The sequence below is a fragment of the Natrix helvetica genome, assembly GCF_964273705.1.
Source record: "Natrix helvetica genome assembly, chromosome: 1".
NCBI lineage: Eukaryota > Metazoa > Chordata > Lepidosauria > Squamata > Natricidae > Natrix > Natrix helvetica.
Window position 1 is genome coordinate 109,503,845 of NC_138548.1, and position 21,569 is coordinate 109,525,413.

Below are 21,569 nucleotides of genomic sequence, written 5' to 3' on the forward strand. Positions count from 1 at the left end.
AAAAAAATCTTCTTTTCATTTGGAAAAGAGAAGGGCATCAAAGTCTTTCTATAAGACACTGACACAAATGGACCCCAATAATGAAAATAATCTTTGCTCTGTACAGAAATAATGCAGTTTCAAATCAGCAGAATGTTAATATAATCTGACACCATTTTTCCGAGGATCCATTTGGCCAAAGATTAGTAAGGATACTTAATCATATCAGGAGACAAATTACATATGACAGACAGTAATAATCTATATGGATTTTTATATATGATACAAGATGCATTGTAAGAATGTATATTTCTTTGCTGCTGTCTGTTGTACATCAAAAGCACTAGGATTTCCTGAAAGCACATGCATTGAGTTTCTTTGTTGGGTTTCACAGTAAGGAATGTTTGCGTCTATACATTTATTTGTAGGTAGAGAAATCATGAGAAATGAAATCTGTTAACATCAATAAAGACTTGGACAAAGGAAATACCAAAATGATAATAGAAAACTAAATGAAAAATTGTGCCACCAGAACCTCCCAATGCAAACAGAATAAGGGGAAAAACAAACAGACCAGGGAAGGGATAAAACTGCAGAAACATAGAGCAGAAGTAGTTGAATATCTTCAACTAGAAATCCAACTAATGCAAGGGTAGTCAACCTTTTTATACCTACCGTTCCCTTTTGTATCTCTGTTAGTAGTAAAATTTTCTAACTGCCCACCGGTTCCACAGTCATGGTGATTTATAAAGTAGGGAAGTAGCTTTCCTTTATAAAATTTAGAAAGCAGAGTTACAGCAAACCCCTACCGCCCACCATGAAAGCTGGAATGCTCACTAGTGGGCGGTAGGGACCAGGTTGACTACCACTGGTTTAACGACATTACACATGTTTTTATGGATCAGACAAATACCAAACAGCCTAGGGAACTCCAGCAAGGAACCTTAAGTCAGCTAGTTTAGGTAGCGTCCCTCATAATACAGCAATGAGAAGTTAAATAACAATCGAATTCTGCTTCTAGGCAGCAAAAGCATCTGCTGAGGGATCATGATGGGTAGCAGAAAGAGATTCAGAGAAGACCTTCAGATAATGACCTTGGAGAGAAGCCAGCTTCATTGTAAGATGGGGTGGAAAACATTTTGGTGGCAAAGAAACATTAGGAATATTTGGGAAGCTGGGGGCTGCAAGTGGGTAAGGACCGCATCATACTTATGGATGGTTTGGATGACATCATCATCATTGTTGTCATCATCATCATTATCATCATCATCATCATCATCATCATCATCATTATCATCATCATCACCTATGATATATCCATTTAATGGCTGAAGTTTCCTCTGTGGCCTAACTGGTGGGAAACTGTATTATCAGGAGTTCAGCTGTCATGATCAGAAGGTGGCTTTGAGGACTGCAGAAAGGGAAGGACCATCTGCTCTGAAAGAGTGCTAAAAGGTGACAGGCCATCTCATGGTCCGGCTTCCTGCGTTCTCTAACGCAAGTGGTCTGCTTGATGTGGGAAAGTCATGTCCTCTGCTCGATGTTATTTGCTTCCAGAGAAAACAGAAGAAGGAGCCATTTGTCTAGAAAGGAAGGAGGGAGAGGTTCCACCTCCCGAGTGCAGTTGGGTAGAAATAGGATCCTTCCTTTAAAAAAAAAAGGCAGGAATTATTTGCTCCCATTTCTGTCTTCTAAAGCTACAGGGAGTGGTCTTGCTTTTGCAGCTTGCCCTCTGTGCAGAATAGTGTTTCAGGGCTGGCATCAGGAGTACGGCATTTGCCAAGACACTGCCAAATCCCGCACCTCTGCCACAGTTTCATGCTGCAACTGCTGGTGTGTCTGTTCTTGAATACACAAGCATAGCAAGACTGTGCAGATGAAACAGCAGCCATCAGAGGGAGAAGGGATGCAGGGGAGGGTGAAGGAGATCCAAATGGAGGATTGAAATTAGAGCTAGGCCCCTCAACTTCTGTACTTGCAAATACAATATTTTTAAAATGAATCAGTATTTGTCCAAGAGTCCTATGAAAGAATAAACAGACTAGCAACCCACTTGGATGAAAATATTTGGCTTTTAAGATTAATTAGTTCCATTGTTTTCAGGTATTCATTGTTCATATTCACAAAACAATATGAAGCCTGTAGAGAGAGAAGCTCCCACGTCTTTGCTAGCCTTACTTCAAGTGCTGGCTCAGACTGAAAACTGTGCATCCTGGGCTGTACTATACTTGTCCTCTGCATAATTGAAGCTATGACCTGCTACATTCTAAGTTCAGCAAAAATATGTTGGGTTAGACTATTTTGGGAATCCAGGTAGTGTCCTAGCACATCATGTGAACCAACCTGTTACGATAAGTTATGGTGTATTTCTTTGGGTCTAGGTATGTTGGTAAATACAGGATCTGTGTTTGTTCATTTACACGTAGAATCTGAACCCAGATATCATGTAGCCTAATTGGCTGTCTGGCAAATTTATTCTGCACTGACTGCTATTATTACTTGCTATAATTCAAAGATCAAAACATGGTCCATGTCCATCCTTTCTCTGTATAAAAAAGTCCAGGATCCCAACTCAGCAGAATGCACAGGTGGGCTCTCAAGAATTTATCATATATTAATAGGTAAAATACAACCAGTTCAATAGCTCCTTGCTCCCCCTCTACCTAGAAGACCATTAGCCAGAGTTAGTGCACCACTGGATGAAAATATAGAATAGTACAATCAGTTTTGGCCATTTAATTTTTAGAATTTCTGGCCTGGGAAAATACACTTGATATGACTTCTTCCTTTTAATAACACATGTTGTTTAAGAAGAGTACCTCAAATCATTATTAGAATGGTATAAATTAACAGTGGATAACTTTGAATGCCTGGAAGAAAAGCAACACAGGTACTTAATATGGATTGAAATCAGTGGTAAAATTCATTTTTTTTTACTACCGGTTCTGTGGGCGTGTCTTGGTGAGCATGACAGAGGAAGGATACTGCAAAATCCCCATTCCCTCCCCACTCCTGGTAGAAGGATATTGCAAAATCTCCATTCCCACCTCACTCTGGGGCCAGCTAGAGGTGGTATTTGCTAGTTCTCCAAACTACTCAAAATTTACGCTACCCATTCTCCAGAACCTGTCAGAATCTGCTATATTTCACCCCTGATTGAGATCCCAAATACTTTTTTCAGTTTGAGGACCAGGATACTGAACTATAATTGGCTTCCTAAAGGCTGAGTGCCAAAGAATTGAGACCCTTGAACTATGGTGCTGAAGAAGACTCCTGCAAGTCCCTTGGACTGCAAGATGATGAAACAGGTTAGTCCTAGTGGAGATCAAACCTGACTGCTCTTTAGAAGGCCAGATCCTGAAGATGAAACTCAAATACTTTGGCCACCTAATGAGAAGGAAGGACTCACTGGAGAAGAGCCTAATGCTGGGAAAGATTGAGGGCAAAAGAAGGTGGCTGGATGGAGTCACCGAAGCAGTAGGCATGAGCTTAAATGGACTCCAGAGGAAGGTAGAGAACATGGGGTTGTGATGGGTCGGACATGACTTTGCAACTAACAACAACAAATGTTGATGTATAAGCCAAGAATATCTGTATCAATATTTAGTGTTAGGCATAAAAGAGCCAATTTCGTGTAGTGGTTAAGGCATCAAGCTAGAAATTTGGAAAGACCGTGAGTAATAGTCCTGCCTTGGTCACAAAGCCAACTGGGTGACTTTGAACCAGTCACTCTCTTTCAGGCCTAAGAAAGAAACAATGGTGAACCATTTCTGAAATCTTGCCAAGGAAACTTGAGGGAGTTATCCAGGCAGTCTCCGGGAGTGAAGGCAGTGTTGGCACTAAAAATGAAATGAAATAAAGTTCTATAATTCAGCAACCTTTTCAAAATAATTTGCTAACCAAAGTTAATACTCTCAAAATAGCTGTCATATAAATTACAAGCTTCAACCAGTGCTCATGAAGCAGAGGTTAAATTTATAGGAATTAAAATCCTGCCCTTAAGCAGTATGTTTATATTAACAAGCATGCATTAGTTGTTCCTTTTATCTAATAATCACGGCTATATTTAGTGAATTAGATTTAATTTTTAAAGAAAGAGCTTGTTTCCCCCTTTTGCCCACCAGTAAGTTCTATAATTACAATAAAGATGCATTCAGTGCGAAAGTATCTATGCAACATTCAAATAAATGACATGTGGGCTAATACAAATTTGCAGAAACTGCATGTGTAAATGTATCTCTCATTAGGCAAAACCATTTTGGATATAAGATTTTATCAATACTGGAGGGCAAAGCAGGAAATATAAATCAACACAGAGATGAAGAATTGATTGATGATTTTGTCCTAATTCCAAAACATTCTGCATTTGAGAAAGCAATAACTATTTAGTGTTGATTAAAAACGGATACCTTTTCTATCTTTAATATTCAAAGATAGTTTCATTAAAGAAATAGGGAGAATTCACTATCTCAATTAGGATATATGTAATTTTGTAATGGCTTGAAGTTCATCAGGTGCAGTGGTTCATCATTGTTCAAGGGGTGAATTTTGAACATAGTGCGCTTTTTTTTGCATATGTTGCTAAATAACATTCTCAGGGATCCCTCTAGTGGCTAAAGTAGAAGAATAAAAATGTGTAGTTTCACAGAGTACAATCTGTTGTTTTACATAAAAAGTAAACAAAATGCTTGACTCATTTATGACATTAGCTTCAGAGAAGGTTTACAAAGTTTTATCCTAACAATTTATATATAGCTTTGCTAGTTTGTGCATAAAGTTTAGAATTAATTACTAATCAAAAACATCTTCCTTTCATATTTGTTAATTTTGGTTATTACATGTAAGATGCACAGAAACCATATATATAAATAGAGTATGTAGAGAGATGAAATAGTAATTTACAGAGATCTTTACTGCAGACATGCAAGGACACAGCAAGAAATGAATTATATTGCAACAGTAGCCAACACCCCCAAACCCCTCCTCCTATAAAGATGTTATATTTATATCTTTTGCAGTTCCAAGAGGTGTATAGAATAAAATATCCTAGACCAAGGGATGCAAAACCTTGGCAAAACTTGTGGACTTCAACTCTCAGAATTCTTCAGCCAGCATGGTTAGAAGTTGAAGTGCACAAATATTAAAAGCTGCCTCATAAAGGAACTCACCTAGACAATAAAATGGACGGTATCTAGATTTGATAAATAAATACTAAATATATAAATAAACTCTTTCCCTGGGGAAAAATGGGAAGCTATAGAAAAAGTTTAATATCTTATATAACAAAAAAAAATATTAGTGACTGAGAAAGTAAGAAGGTTATTGACATTCTTGTCAGGAAAACTGCAGGGACCAGTCCAGGCAGTTGCCAGGAGTCAACACTGCCTTGCAAAGCACACATACCCAAATGTTTGTAACAGTTTAAAAAGTTCTGTTTTTTATATTTCTAAAAATCTATTTTTCTACAAATCTTTTAGCTAAGGACACAAAAGAATTATTTTTTGTAAAATATTCATATTTATAGGCACAATTAAAATCATAACATGCCAAAATAAACATATCACTGTAGGTATAAAAGGAGTGGACATATATCATATCATAAACAACCATAATGTAATTTTGTAAAAATATCCTTCTCTATGCTTTTCTTTAAAGCCTAGGCAATATAAGGTAATTCAAGATAAAGTAGAGGTATTTTGGCTGTATATGATTTCTGAATACAGTTTGAAGCTGGCTATGATTAAATTAATCCCTTCTGCATACACAAAAAATGTATATACATATTTAGGCAGAACTTTCCCTGCAAAAAAAAAAGGCAGTTTGGCAACAAGTGTGAGATTTCCATTACAAAGAACATAGGATTGCTGGCAATGAGGGATGTCATGTCTCATGTTGTTTTTCCATCCATAATGACAAATTCGGTGTGTATCTGTTCCTTTCTTTTATTTTCCCAACTCTAGGAAGGAACACTTTTGCTCAATAACATAATGCAAAGAGGAGATGAAAATAATAGTTTAGCAACCAGAAAAGAGATTTGCCCAAATGACAGAAGCGGCAAGACGTTTTTATGGATGTGGAAGCAATCATCCTATTGATGTCATGCGGGTAGTCCTTGTTTGGCAGCTGCCTTGTTTAGTGACTATCCACAATGGTAATGAAAAAATATCTTTGCAAACACTCCTTGCATTCCTCATCTTCACAGATCTATAAATCAAAGGAAAGCTAAAGTGAGACCATAAGAACGGTCGTGATTTCACTTAGCCACCACTTTGCTAAATGACCAAGTTGCTGGTTCCAACTGTGGTCACTAAATGAGGACTACCAATATTCCATATATCCATATGACTGCAGAGAATGGCTTACATGGTGATTCCAGATTGGTTGAGAAACAGTGACAATGGAAAGGAAAAATAAGCAAAGCAGGTACAGTAGAAAGCTATATTTTCTGTATCCTTAAATCTCATATGCCTCTGCACTGGAGTTTCAGCTATCTGGCTATTTGGGCAAACAACTCTCAAGTTCCATAACCTGTTCTTTTGATCTTCTGCTGCTTCTTAGAAAATCAATCTCCTTAGTCCCGTGAGGGCGAACCTGTGGCACGCGTGTCACAGGTGGCATGCAGAGCCATATCTGCTGGCACGCGAGCCGTCAGCTCCAATGAGCAGGCGCATGCCAGTCAGCTGATTTTTGGCCTTCCAGAAGGCCAGGAAGGCTGTTTTTGCCCTCCCCAGGCTTCAGGAAAGGCTCCGGAGCCTAGGGAGGGCAAAACACGGGGCCAATGGGCCTACTGGAAGTTCAGAAAAGATCCATTTCCAGCTTCCAGAAGCTGGGGGGGGGGCAGAGGATGCTGTTTTCACCCTCCCCAGACTCCAGAGGCTCTCCTGGAGCCTGGGGAGGGTGAAAATAACCTCCCCCAACCTTCCAGAGGAAATACCAAGCTCAGCTTGGAAGAGAACAATACGGCGCATGGGGGGGAATGGGGGGGGTTGTGCGCACATGCACATGTGGGGGCATGCTATACATTATGGGTATCAGAACACACGTGTGCTATCGCATGTGTGTGCTCACATTTTTGGCACCCAACAACAAAAAGATTAGCCATCACTGCCTTAGTACACTTCAACACATATAAAATATCTTTTACCTTTTGTCACATTTAAAATTACAATTTAGAAGTAACTTTTGGAGGATTTTGAGCACTGAACTCAAAGCTTCAAGGGTTGCCCATGGCCGTAAGAACTCAAGTTGTTGCTCTTCAAAGCACTAGCAATTCAACTGCTTTTGATAATGGCAGGGAAACAGCAACTGATAGTTGTTTGCCCCGTAAGTACTTTTGGTTACCGGAAAGAAAGATTTGCCTATTTTTTGCATGTTCATTTGTTTGTTCTCTGTGAAACCAGTTATTTGATTATATTCCTTTACCGTAGGGACAGGGGCTAGCTAGTTCTATCACCATCCCTGCCGCAAGATCCAGAAGCAAAGCAAATTTGAGTGAAGCAAGAACAGCCTCCTTCATAAGAGAAAAAGGAGAAAACAATTATGGTTTAATTATCCTGCACAACTGCAGCATTGCAAATCATGGCTACTGAAAAAGAGTGTCATCAGGTAAGACAATTAAATATACTTTTTTCTGTCTTCAAGTTAGTATTGATTCCAGTCAAGTGCCTATTCACATTCCTGCAATTTTCTTAGTAAGGTTTTACAGAAGTGCTTTGCCTTTGCCTCCTTCTTAGGGCTGAGAGGAAGTGACTGGCTCAAGGTCACCCAACTGACTTTGTTCCTAAGGCAGGACTAGAACTGGTGGTCTCCTGACTTCTAACTTGATGCTTTAACCACTACTGGCTCTCTAGTTTAAATATACAGAATTTAATTTGTTTTTTTTTTAGCAATAGCCTTTTGGGGAAGGGGCAAGGACTGACTAAAGCAGCATTATGGGTCACAACAAAAGTTCTATTTTTTCTATATGCATCACAACATTGCATTTATTTATTTATTTATTTATTTATTTATTTTTTATTTATTTATTTATTTATTTATTATTTGTTTGTTTGTTTGTTTATTTATTTATTTATTTATTTATTTATTTATTTATTTATTTATTTATTTATTTATTTATTTATTTATTTATTTGGACTTCTAGACCGCCCCCTCTCCCCGGAGGGACTCGGGGCGGTGTACAGGTACAAATTAAAATCATACAGTCAAAATACATATAACTAAAATCGAATTAAATACACCCCTGTGCAAATTTATAAAATTAAAACTTAACCTTAAAACCAAATCACAAAATTTAAAAATACAAACTGAGGTGGGAAAGCTGGAATTAGGCCAGGCTGGCTAGATGAAACAAGTGGGTTTTGAGTTTCTGGCGGAAGGAGCGGAGGTCCGTAGTCGTTCTAATATCAGGGGGAAGGTCATTCCAGAGGCTCGGGCCCACCACAGAGAAGGCCCTTCCCCTGGGTGCCGCCCGCTGGCACAGTCTAGTGGATGGCACCCGGAGAAGTCCCTCTCTGTGTGAGCGAATCGGCCGAAGGGATGTGAGGGGCAGGATACGATCCCGCAGATAACTAGGTCCTGTGCCATGGAGCGCTTTGAAGATGATAATCAACACCTTGAAACGCACCCGAAAAGCCACAGGCAGCTAGTGCAGCCCGCGCAGGAGAGGTGTTACGTGGGAGTATCTAGAGACTCCCAGAACTGCCCACGCGGCCGCATTATGAACCAACTGCAGCCTTCGGGCGCATCTCAAGGGTAGCCCCATGTAGAGAGCGTTGCAGTAGTCTAGCCGGGACGTCACAAGTGCATGAGTGACTGTGCGAAGGGTGTCCCGGTCCAATAGGGGACGCAACTGGCGCACCAGGCGAACCTGGTGAAACGCCCCCCTTGCCACGGCTGTCACATGGTCATCCATTGACAGCCGGGCATCTAGAAGGACGCCCAAATTGCGTACCCGATCCACAGGGGCCAGATGTTCGCCCCCAATGGCCAGTGATGGAATCAGCTGGTTGAACCGGGGCGCCGGTAGCCACAGCCACTCAGTCTTGGATGCACAACCTGAAGGCACATAACATGTAGTGAGGCCATGACTCTGCTTTCATCATTGCAATAACAGTAACAAAACCTCACAGATGTATATAGATTCTTATTCTTATATTTAAGAAACATGATGAACATCTCATCACGTTAACAATTTTAATGAATTTACCAACCTAGTTTCATAGTTATCCCTTTTACAACTATTCATAACATCTCTATTTCTATTCTAGCTATGTGTTTGCTAAGAGCCTAAAATGAGTTGATCGCACATAATCAATCAATCACTAAATTGTTGCATCTTGCTACACAAATGTAGCAATATTTAATGCTATTGTGGAGTCACAAGTAATAAAAGATACTAGACATGGAATACAGTTCCTTTTGTGATAGCGCTTTAAGTGTGGAATTATATAAGGAAAGCAGCAGTCTTCACAGCTATTACTCTGTAAATGATACATGACCTATACTTCAGTATTATCTGTGATGGTGAGGGACTAATTTTATTTATTTGTTTGTTTGTTTATTAAATTTTTATACCTAATTCTTATCCAATGGCATTATATAATAATGCTGAACTCTCAGTGGATACCTGACCAATCTCTAAAAACAGAGGCCTGGACTAGTAAATATGGCCAGTTACTTAATGTCCATTCATGTTGTGTCTCCAAATGCTTTTCTGAAATAAATTTGTTAATTTCTGATTTGGGGTCCTCCCCAATTGCTTTGGATACTCAGTTGATACATCTGGATTTCAACATACTGCCTCTTATGGTTCTGCTGTACTTTGAATTGAATTCAAAACAAAGATCCTTTGCTTTACCTGGGACAGCTGACATCCTGAGATGATACCTTTAATACCATCAAACAATAACATCTGCCTATCCCAGGTCTTTGGAAAGGACTCAATAGGTGGATAAAAATGTCAAATCCAGTCTGAATATCAGGCTGATGTTTTATGGACATCAGTCAACTAGAGTTTACTACAACAGTCAACCATCTTAGGTAAATGCTAACTAAAAATAGTAGCCTCTCAGGTATGGACATCAGACTTAGAAAAACCACCCATTCTGATTAAAAAAATTATGTAGGACAAGGGAGCATGTGTATGTTATGTTAACTAAGCCCAATGGCTTAGAATATTATGTGAATACAGCCATATTCTCTCAGTTTGTTCCTCTTTTGATATTTTCTAGTATCAAGGAAAAATTCTAAAAACACAGAAGGTTTAGACCAATGGTGCTGAAACTAATCTATCATGAGAAATACTAGATAATTAACAGGGTTTTTTTGTTGTTACTTGTTTGGTAACCACTATCCAGAATCCTTAATGGGTTTACATTATAATTTTGATGAAATTGTAATGTTCAAATGTCATGCAACATTCAGAGTAAAGCATTTACACCAGATAGATAAGATAAACATTAAGATATTAATGTTTTAATAAGCTACATTAAAAACCGATGTTGGAACAGTGACTGGAAAATGAAATAAGATATATGGGTAGTGAAGTATGAGATACAGTTTAAACTAAGGCCTTCAGATTGTTTGAAATGCTTCAAGAAAGTCAAATTTAAGTTTCCAATTTTCAATATTAAGGTAATACAATGTGATTACATACAAGACATAACAACAAGCATTATAACAAGCAATTTCTATTTAAAATCTCTTGTTTTTTTTATTCTCCTATTTGTCATTCTTAATAAAAGAACTTGTACACAATTTAGATAATTGTTTGAAAGAACATTTGTAGTTGGGTTATTTTAAAAAGTGGTTCATAGTAGTTTATATTGTCCTGGATAGTTAAAGTTCATTTAATAGGAAAGTAATGCAAATGAATAGAAAGCAAACACAAATAACCTCAATAAATATGGGGCAATGTAATTGCACCATGGAATTAAATGCAATAACCTACTAACTGTTGTAAACTAGTCTAACAAGCTGGCATCAACTGGAAAACAGAACAACTCACACAGCCTACATGTGACAACATGCCTCAACCTAAGCAGACCCAACCATGACCTCAATCAGTCTTCACGTAATTTGCTCATTATAATTTTGAAATAGGCCATTTGGCAGTACCAATCAGGTAAATAGTAAATAAAAATGTTAATACAGCCAATTTTGTTATATCCCTTTATGTGAGATACCTTATTTTCATTTAATTTCCAGCTGGCGTTCAGGAGAGACCTAACTATTCTTCCTGCTTTAAGCGTCACTACTACTTTAACATATCTCAAGGCCTCCTTGTTTTATTTAGTTCCTTCAAATTTATTCTATGTTCTTTATGGTCTTTAAGGCTTCCATTTTGAAAATCGGTACCACAAGTTCGTATGGACTGAAACCAGCTAGGTCTCTTTATTAGAGTAACAGAGAAGTATTACAGAATTACTCTTTCAAATTGTTGTGGGCACGGGATATAAAACTAATTTCCAATTGGAAAAATATGGGATTTTAAATTCAGCCAACCTTGACTTCCGGTTCCGGCGGCTGACGGCGACGGGCAGAGACTGCTCGCCCCGCACATCCCCGGTGGGCTCCCCACCCCTTGGGGGGCACAGGACGCCCTGGAGAGGCGTTCTGCCGGAGGAGCGGCGCAGCGGGAGGACCCCTGCATCGGCGGCAGCCGTCGGGGGGCTCTCGCTTCGCTCCAGGCACCGAGGAGCGCGAAGGGGAGACGCGCTGAAGCGTCTTCGCTGCGAGGCTGTCCGGAAGAAAAAAAGAAACTTGAAGGATGTGGCGGCGATGCGGCGAGGTGTAGACTCCTTTCATACCTATCACCAACTCTAAAACTCGTCAGTTGTGTCTAATCGGAACTTTTGGTTAATTCGGAGAGGTGCGGCTGGAGGGGAGGGGGATTTCCCCCCTCCTCGGACAAGTGGCTAGAAACAAATGTGCTTGTAGCCCCAAGGGAAGGAGGAGGGGGAGAGCCAAACCAAAGAGGTCACACTCCAACTAAATGGATCTTCGGATTTAAACCTTTAGGTTTCAAGATAATGGGATCTGGAAGCCTTGGGAACTTTGAACTTTGAAAACTTTATTTGTTGCCTCAGTACCCGAAGTTGGCAGGGCAAGATGGCACACTTCTGTTGTCTTCATGAAAGGTGAACTTGACTCCACCTCTTAGCTTCAGGCTTCCGGTCTTTGTCTCCGTGTTATTTGGATAATTCTCTTGTGGATTGTTTGCTTTTGAACTTTCTGGAGTGAAAAACGTCTGTTCCCTGCCAGGGTGATTAGAGAGTTCCCTTGTGCCTGGTCTCTCTACCCCCCCGAACTCCCTTGGCTGCTGTACCACTCTGATTGATTCTTCTCTATACTGACTGGACTCTTTATTACTAACAATGACATCTAAAAGACCACCTCCTGGAAAGTCCGGCTTTGCTGCCTCTGCCCCGACATCTGCAACCTCAAGTCCGAGCACACAATCAACATTGACAGCTTTTAAACAAGTTAAAACTACGGACTTGGAGTTTCATCAAATGTTTCAGCAAATTCTACAGGGACAAGAGGAAATTAAGAAACAGCTGAAGGAGATGAAAGAAGAAATTAGAGGGAACCAGGAAAAAATTGATAAGAACTCACAGAGACTGGATCTCTTGGAGCAGGGGGCGGCTGAGATGAGGGGGGGGGGGTGGAGGGCGTGCAAAAGGGAAACAAAGAGCTTGACACCCAACAAATGAAAATAGAGTTTGAGAGAATGTCCTTTTATCTTAGATTTCAGAATGTGATGGAGACAGATGATGAAAACATTAGGGACATCATGACAACTATCTTGGCTGAGTATACCCAGAAAGAAAAACAACAGATGGGGTGGGAAATAGACCTGGTCTATAGAGTGAACTCCACATATGCTAGAACACACAATGTCCCCAGGGAGGTTCACATTAAATTTCTTAGGAAAAGCACAAGAGATGAAATTCTGAATACACAAAGGGGACAAGCCCTGATATACAAAGACAAGGAGATAACCATACTGAAACAGATCCCCAAGAAAGTGAGGGAGAAAAGAAAATATTATTCGCAATTGGCGAATAAATTATACCAGAAGGGGGTGTGGTTTCGTTGGTTGCTGCCTGAAGGTATGTTAATATTCTGGGAGGAGACAAGGGTCAGAATTAATATACCCATAGAGGCGCAGGTCTTTATGGAAAAAAATAAATTACTCCTAGAAAAACCAGAAGACATCCCAGTAGATGTACAAGACACGGGAGGGGCCGGAGCACTGCCAACAGGGGGAGATGGGGCGACATCAAGAAAGCTCAGATCACACAAATAAGTAAGAAAATCCACATGACACAAATTGATTGAAATTACTTATGAATTTACCACACTGACTATATGTTATTATGTAATATTTGAATGCTATGCAAAAGTACACCGTGAGTCTGGAGGGGGCGTATACCTACCGCAGTTTGCGGCTGCCACAATTTGTAACCTTCCCCATACCTTTTCCTTTTGCAAAACACCAAAAAACCAATAAAACTTTGTTTAAAAAAAATAGATTCAGCCAACCTTGTTTTTTCAATATTTTTTCAAACTTTCTAACAAATATCCAAGATAGGTGAAAAATGAAATCAGCCTTAAATGTTGCCCTTTTCAGAACTCTCAGCCTGAACAATCCCATGTTTTGTTAGTTGTCCATGAAGGAATTAATTTGGCCCAAATTGTTTGGTTGTAGCTTGCAGAATGGGAGGTCAATTACAGTTAGCTCCTAAACCCTAAACGAAAGAAGAATTCCTCTGGCATTCCAGTGCAAGTACCAAGCCTGAACTCCATTCTCCCATCACATTTCAAAAGCTCCATGTGAAGAGCAGCTATTTTCCAAACTAATGTTTACCACATTCCTTTGCCCTTTTTTTGGAAACTCTGTACTCTGGATCTTGAGAGAAGACTATTCATTCTCACTTAAAATTCTGCAAGCAGTCAGTGGGCCATCAGCTGACTGGGTTCCTTCGATGGTGATGGACATGCAGAATATTTTCTGATGCTCCTGAAGAATTGAGGAGAGCAAGGACCAAGACCAGCCAAGCCCTGTTTTCACTAGGGAAAAATGTGGGCATGATTTTCTTTTAAAAAATATTTTGTGTTTGCATACCTAGGTGTGGAGTAAAAATATCCCAATGCAAATACTGTAACCTCACTTGGCCTCGTCGTTTTTAAGAGCAGCAACTCAATGCCATATACAAAAGGTTGCTATTTGACTATTGTTGTTTTAGCACAACAATGTGCCTTAGATCCTGAACTCTACCGCACAAAAGAAGTATATGGAAGTGTGGGTCACCTGATTAAATGTCAAAAGAGTGAGGAAACTGAAAATAGAGAGGATGTAGAAGTTGGACAATTACAGAATACAAAACTAGAGACATTTATATAATTGGTGAAAATTAATGTCTGTGGCCTTATGCAAACATGCCTGGTTTGGAGATTTTAACATTATCTTTCCCTCTTTTTTCCTCCCAAGAACTAGTAAATTATTTTTATTACACTTCCCTTCAGGATTTCACTTGCATATATTTTTCCTTCTCAGACCTGTTTATTTCAGTTTTTCAGTTATCAGCCGCAGCCTCTGAATTTTTAAATTCTTCCACATTTGGTCTTATTCAAGTTCCTTCCCTCACCTTCTTCCTTCTTCTTCTCAGCAGCATCCCATTTTTCTCTTATTGGATCTTGGCTCAGCCTTTCCTTTTTGATGATTTAACATTTGCTTTATATATACAGGGGTTGTATTTTTGTGAGCACCCCCCGCCCATGCTGCGGCATTCCTTTCCTCTGTAATTCAGTTACTGAAGAGTTCGTGAAAATGCCTTAGAAAAGCTCATCACAGATTATCACCCAGGGAAACGATGGCGGGATTCACATTTTTTTTACTATTGGTTCTGTGGGTGTGGCTTGGTGGGCTTGGCATGGCTGGTGGGCGTGGCTTGGTGGGCATCGCAGGGGAAAGATACTGTAAAATCCTCATTCCCTCCCCACTCCAGGGGAAGGTTACTGCAAAATCCCCATTTCCTGCCGATCAGCTGGGACTTGACAGACAGAGAATAGATGGGGGCAGGGCCAGACAGAGGTGGTATTTCCGAACCACTCAAAATTTCCACTACCGGTTCTCTAGAACTGGTGAGAACCTGCTGAATACCACCTCTGCAGAGAACATGTCCATCAAGTCAGACTAAGTTCAAGGGAAACTCAACTTTAGATTGAGAGCCTTGCTGGTAACAAGCACAAAGCTGAATGTTTCCTGGAAGAACTGCTTTGTCATTGTGGATCCAGGGAGATATTGTGGTTTGCAGAACTCTTTGTAGTCTTGGCTGATTTCACAACAATGACGGCTTCTAAATGGCGTTGCAACAAAAATAAATAAGTGTTATACTACAGGTGGTTCTTGACTTATGACCACAGTGGAGCCCCAAATTTCTGCTGACAAGCAAGACAGTTGTTAATGGAGTTTTGCCCAATTTTACAAACTTTCTTGGCATAGTTGTTAAGTGAATCGGTGCAGTTGTTAAGGTAGTAACACAGCTGTTAAGTGAATCTGGCTTCCCCATTGATTTTGCTTGTAGAAGGTTTCAAAAGGTGATCACGTCATCCTGCAAATGTCATAAATGTGCACCAGTTGCCAAGCACCCAAATTTTGATCACGTGACCTGGAAATCATAAGTGTGCAAAATGTTCATAAGTCACCTTTTCAATGTTGTTGTAACTTTGAATGGTCACTAAATGGATGGCTTTAACCCAAGGACTACCTGTTCTTATACATTTGCCTCTCAACCCAGTTCAGTAGGCTAATTTTTAGTTTTAAAACCAATAAAAACCTGGGACTCAAATATGTGAAAGAATACCTTTCCTTATAATATTTTAATTGTGCATGTAAGTTCTGCAAGGAAGGTTCTTTTTAAAGCACACACTGACTCTTTTGAATAAAAAAACAACAACAACAACCCATGCTATAAGGCAGGGGTGTCCAAACTTGAGAACTTTAAGACTTGTGGACTTCAATTCCCAGAATTCCCATGGCTGGCTGGGGAATTCTGGGAGTTGAAGTCCACAAGTCTTAAAGTTCCCAAGTTTGGACACCCCTGCTATAAGGCCTAACTAAGGAATAATAATGATAGCATGGATTTTGCCTGTAGGTCATTAACTTCTATAAAATAGTTTCACTTGGGATGTTGTAAAAATGGATGTGAGAACCAGGAAGAGGGAGATAACTACAATGAACCTGGAGTGCTATAGAGATATATTTCATAAGCAAGTCTGAAGAGGAAGTATATATACAAATGAAATACTCTTTTGAATAAAGAAGAAAGAGTGTGTACATTGAGATGACAAACCTTGTTTGGGCAGCTTCCTCTGCTTTGTTTTTAAAATGGGGAGAAATCATTGAAATCTGAGTCCTTTTATAGTCCTCTTACAGTAAAAGCTGATTATCTATACTGTAGATAAAAATATATTATAGATTTATATTATAGATATAGATATATTGACATTGTACTAACTGAAGTTCATTGTCACAGCTTGGTTGATTGGCATGATCAGAGGAACACCATTAATATCTTTCCCAGGCTAAGGGCCCCATCCAGGAGAATGTAGAAAACACTGCAAATCATGATTGATTGATTGCTTTTTGTGGCATGTAGGGTGACTGAAGTTTTAGATGTTTTTATTCAATTGTATATAGCCTTTTATTCTTCTCTATCTATTTGTCAACCTAGCAGTTTGAAAGCATGTAAAAATGCAAGTAGAAAAATAGGGACCACCTTTGGTAGGAAGATAGCAGTGTTCCGTGTGCCTTGGGCGTTTATTCATACCGGCCACATAACCACGGAGATGTTTTTGGACAGCGCTGGCTCTTCGGCTTTGTAATGGAGATAAGCACTGCCCTCTAGTGTCGGGAATGACTAACATATATGTGCGAAGGGAACCTTTACCCCCCAAGAATGTAATTACGGAAAAGACCTCAGAATTTTGTTAGCCATCAGAAAGATAAGCCTCTGAAAGCAGAAAAGAACCACATTTGTTGTGATAAGAGAAACCAACAGTAACAATAACAAAAAAGCTCAGGTTCAAAAGTGAGATGGGTCTACAGAGGAAAGAAATATTGGGGGGGGGATCCTAAAACATCCCTATGGGCTCAGAGAGTTGCTGATTGTTAGAAGTCCTATCAGCCAACTTCATCTAGCTCTTGCGGGAGGTTTTCAGCCATAGGTTTCTAGCTCCCTGCTTGAAGTCTCCAACAGTAGACTGCCCATTCTTTGATTCAGTGATGCCCACATATGTGGTTGGTGAGTCAAAATGGCCCAGATAGTGATGCAACCTTGCTAGCTTTGGCTGTGCAAACTATCCTTCTATGTGTTTCCAATTCTGTGAATCTCTAACTTTCTGCACACTTGACTTGGTTACCGGTTTGCTTCTTTAACAGCCCATCCATAACAAGATTCCACATAGCCAATGAAAATGAAAACTCTTTTGACATTATTTCTTAAAGTAGTCACCTCTGATAACTTAGGAAAGGTTAACTATGTTAAAGTTTGAATTGTGCACATATTCAGACAATCATTAATTCTACTCACCCACCCTCATCAAAGGTTGCTCATCTGAGGTTCTTCCGATTGTGAGAATAAGAAAGAGCCCACAGTAATTTCCAGAAACCTGGCACCCAAAAAAGCTTTTCAGGTCTTATCTGCAACTGAAATACAATACTTTCCTAGGAACTAAAATTCATAGACTCAGGCAGCAGGCATTTTTGAAAGTATTTGAAAGCTTTACAGTTTTCAAGTACACTTCTTGAGGCATGATGGTTAGAAGTTAGTGAAACAAGGTGGAAGGATAGAGAAAAAAAATGTGGCCATCCTGTCCCCAGCTACATTTTTAGATAACAAGGAGAACTTCCAGATATTCAAATTGTATAGGCACCTACATAGCCATCCATCAATATTCTACCAGTCTTGCTGCATTCTACTTTAAAGAGAGTTGATATTTTCCCCACTTATTGCTAAGATGTAGTAGAAGGGCATTCAAAGCCATGGAAACAATACAATACAATACAATACAATAGTAGAGTTGGAAGGGACCTTGGAGGTCTTCTAGTCCAACCCCCTGCCTAGGCAGGAAACCCTATACCGTTTCAGACAACACTGTTATCCAACATCTTCTTAAAGACTTCCAGTGTTGGGGCATTCACAACTTCTGGAGGCAAGCTGTTCCATTGATTAATTGTTCTAACTGTCAGGAAATTTCTCCTCAGTTCTAAGTTGCTTCTCTCCTTGATTAGTTTCCACCCATTGCTTCTTGTTCTACCCTCAGGTGCCTTGGAACACAGCATTACACACACATTAAAACTGCTAAGAACAACAACATTCCCTTATCTTGTTAACTGAGGCAGAATAGGATTTAGCAATCAAGGCAGTACAATTTACTTTGCCATAGTTTTCTTGCTGACTTAAGAAAAGGGGAAATAAATATAAACGCAGCCACCAGGAAAAGCATTTTTTAAAAATAAGTTAAATCCACCCTGGCCCCTTGGTTTACCGAGGAGCTAAGGGTGATGAAGCGCCGCAAGAGATGCCTAGAGAGTCGTTGGAGATCCTCCCGTTCCGAATTTGACCGAACACAGGTACGAGCCCATTTAAGGACGTACCTTGTGGCATTGAGAGCGGCCAAACGTCAATATTGTGCCGCTCTCATTGCATCCGCGGAGAACCGCCCTGCCGCCCTGTTTCGGGTGTCCCGCTCCCTTCTGTTTCAGAGGCCGCGGGAGGCCCCTTTACAGGGTAGGGCAGAGGAATTTGGGAAATACCTGCAGGATAAAATTGCTCAAATCCGGAAGGACTGGGTCCCTTTCAGTGGCCCAGTGGAGACGTCCGTGGCGAGTCTTGAGAAACCAACCTGGGAAGAGTTTGATTTGGTTGCCATCGAGGATTTGGACAGAGTGTGTGGACGACTGCGACCTACCACATGTTTGCTGGACCCGTGTCCCTCCTGGCTTGTACTGGCATCCTGGGAGGTTACACGCGACTGGCTCCAGGGCCTAGTGAACGCTTCGCTGGGCGAGGGGTCTCTTCCAGCCGCCTTGAAAGAGGCGGTGGTGAGACCCTTGCTCAAGAAGCCTTCCCTGGACCCTATGGAGCTGGCCAATTATCGTCCTGTCTCCAACCTTCCCTTTTTGGCGAAGGTTGTAGAGAGTGTGGTGGCTTATCAGTTTCCACGACATCTGGAGGAAAATGATTATCTAGACCCGCGCCAGTCCGGCTTTCGCCCCGGACACAGCACGGAGACGGCCTTGGTCGCGTTGGTGGATGATCTCTGGAGGGCCAGAGATAGGGGTTGTTCCTCTATCCTGGTCCTATTAGATCTCTCGGCGGCTTTTGATACCATCGACCATGGTATCCTGTTGCACCGACTGGAGGGGTTGGGGGTCGGGGGCACCGTTCTACGGTGGTTCGGCTCCTACCTCTCCGGCCAGACGCAACGTGTGTTGACAGGGGAGCAGAGGTCGACTCTAAGCCCCCTTATCTGTGGGGTGCCGCAGGGGTCGGTCCTCTCGCCGCTCCTGTTCAACACATATATGAAGCCGCTGGGTGAGATCATCCGTGGTTTTGGGGTGGGATATCATCTGTACGCTGATGATACTCAGCTGTACATTTCCACCCCGAACCACCCCAACGAAGCCATCGAAGTGATGTCCCGGTGTGTGGAAGCCGTACGGGTCTGGATGGATGACAACCGACTCAGGCTCAACCCTTCCAAGACAGAGTGGCTGTGGCTGCCGGCCCCCAGTTCAACCAGTTAATTCCATCTCTGGCCATTGGGGGCGTACAACTTGCCCCGGTGGAGCGGGCGCGCAATTTGGGCGTCCTCCTGGATGCCCGGCTGTCCATGGATGACCATGTGACGGCCGTGGCAAGGGGGGCGTTCCACCAGGTTCGCCTGGTGCACCAATTGCGCCCCCTATTGGACCGGGATGCCTTGCGCACAGTCACTCATGTGCTGGTGACGTCTCGCCTGGACTACTGCAATGCTCTCTACATGGGGCTTCCCTTGAAATGCACTCGGAGACTACAGTTGGTCCAGAACGTGGCCGCGCGGGTAATAATGGGGAGTACAAGGTACTCCCATGTGACACCTTTCCTGCGCGAGCTGCACTGGCTACCTGTGGTCTACCGGGTGCGTTTCAAGGTCTTGATAATGATCTTTAAAGCGCTCCATGGCTCAGGACCTAGATACCTGCGGGATCGTATCCTGCCCCATACATCCCTGCGACCAATCCGCTCGCACAGAGAGGGACTCCTCCAGGTGCCGTCCGCCAGACAATGTCGGGGGGCGGTGTCTAGGAGTAGAGCCTTCTCTGTAGCGGGCCCAGCCCTGTGGAATGACCTTCCCCCGGATATTAGGACTACCTCTGACCTCCGCGCCTTTTGGATAAAGCTCAAGACCCACCTATTCCAAATAGCTGGCCTGGCTCAACCATAGTTCGCTCACTCTGCTCCTGACGGGTTTTTTTTAATTTTAATTCTGGGGTTTTTAGATTTTACTGTGTTTTAATTGTCTCTATTTATCTGCCTCCCTTCTCCATGTCCATGTCCATGTATTTGTTTATTGTGTATGTGTTGTCTATTTTATATTTTATGTGTTTTCTTGTACGCCGCCCCGAGTCCTTCGGGAGAGGGTGCGGCTAAGAAATAAATTTTATTATTATTATTATTATTAAACAGAAAGTAATTTACTTTGCATTTATCAACATTATCAGCACCTGATCAGGTGCTGTTCTATGCTGCCACCTATGATCTGTTCTTGAATACTGCAGTACACAATGAAAAGTGGAAACAACAATGTTAATATTGAGATTGCTCCTGTGAGCTACATCTTCTCACAAAGCTATGTTTTTTGAGTAGAAAGAACATAAGTTCTATATTGTGAACTGTACCGTACATATAATTTATAGGGCTAAAGACTTTGCTTCGGATAGAAGATCAATCAACATTTAGATTCAGGTTCAGAGGGGAGTGGTTTTTCCCTTTCTCTTAAGTCAACATGCTAACATTAACATTGCTTAGTAAATGTTAACATATTGGCTTAGTGGGAAATCTTGCTTCATTTTTTGGGCCCTGAATTTGCTTGTATCGTATGGTGTTCATTTGTGATTTGCTTTATTTTGAATCCTATGATTATCACCAAAGGCTAGTCAGAGCATGGGTTAAATATAGGCAAGGATTATGGCAAACTCTCAACAGCTATCGGTTTAGGAGAAAAGCAACATAAAGACAAAAGCAACAAAAAGCTCCTTCAAAGGCCAACTTATAAACCTGCCTGCCAAGAATGCTAGTGTCACTTTACTTACATCTTTCAGAAATGTTTAACTAGTTATTTGGCCATCTCTGTATTTGTGTAGTCTCTAGTTCCCAACATCAGAAACACTGTTGATTTATTACTCCCTTGAGAAGAAAAAACATTTATGCAATCTACAAAAATAAAAATAAGGAACCATTATTATGTGTTTAAATAAAGCTTGTGATTGAAATCCACCATCATTTGGTGCCATCTGTCATTTGTGCAGAATGCCATTT

At 41.0% G+C, this 21,569-nt stretch overlaps 1 protein-coding gene across 2 annotated transcripts in view; it reads left to right on the forward strand.

Annotated features, from left to right (window-relative positions):
- Window positions 1–7,459: 7,459 nt before the first annotated feature.
- Window positions 7,460–21,569, forward strand: part of TRPM5 (transient receptor potential cation channel subfamily M member 5) — a 66,483-nt gene continuing 52,373 nt past the window's right edge. For both annotated transcript variants that reach the window (XM_081950266.1, XM_081950265.1), the window contains exon 1: window positions 7,460–7,584. In XM_081950266.1, coding sequence (XP_081806392.1) covers window positions 7,558–7,584 — 27 coding nt within the window. In that variant the 5' untranslated portion in view covers window positions 7,460–7,557. The remainder of the gene's footprint in view (window positions 7,585–21,569) is intronic.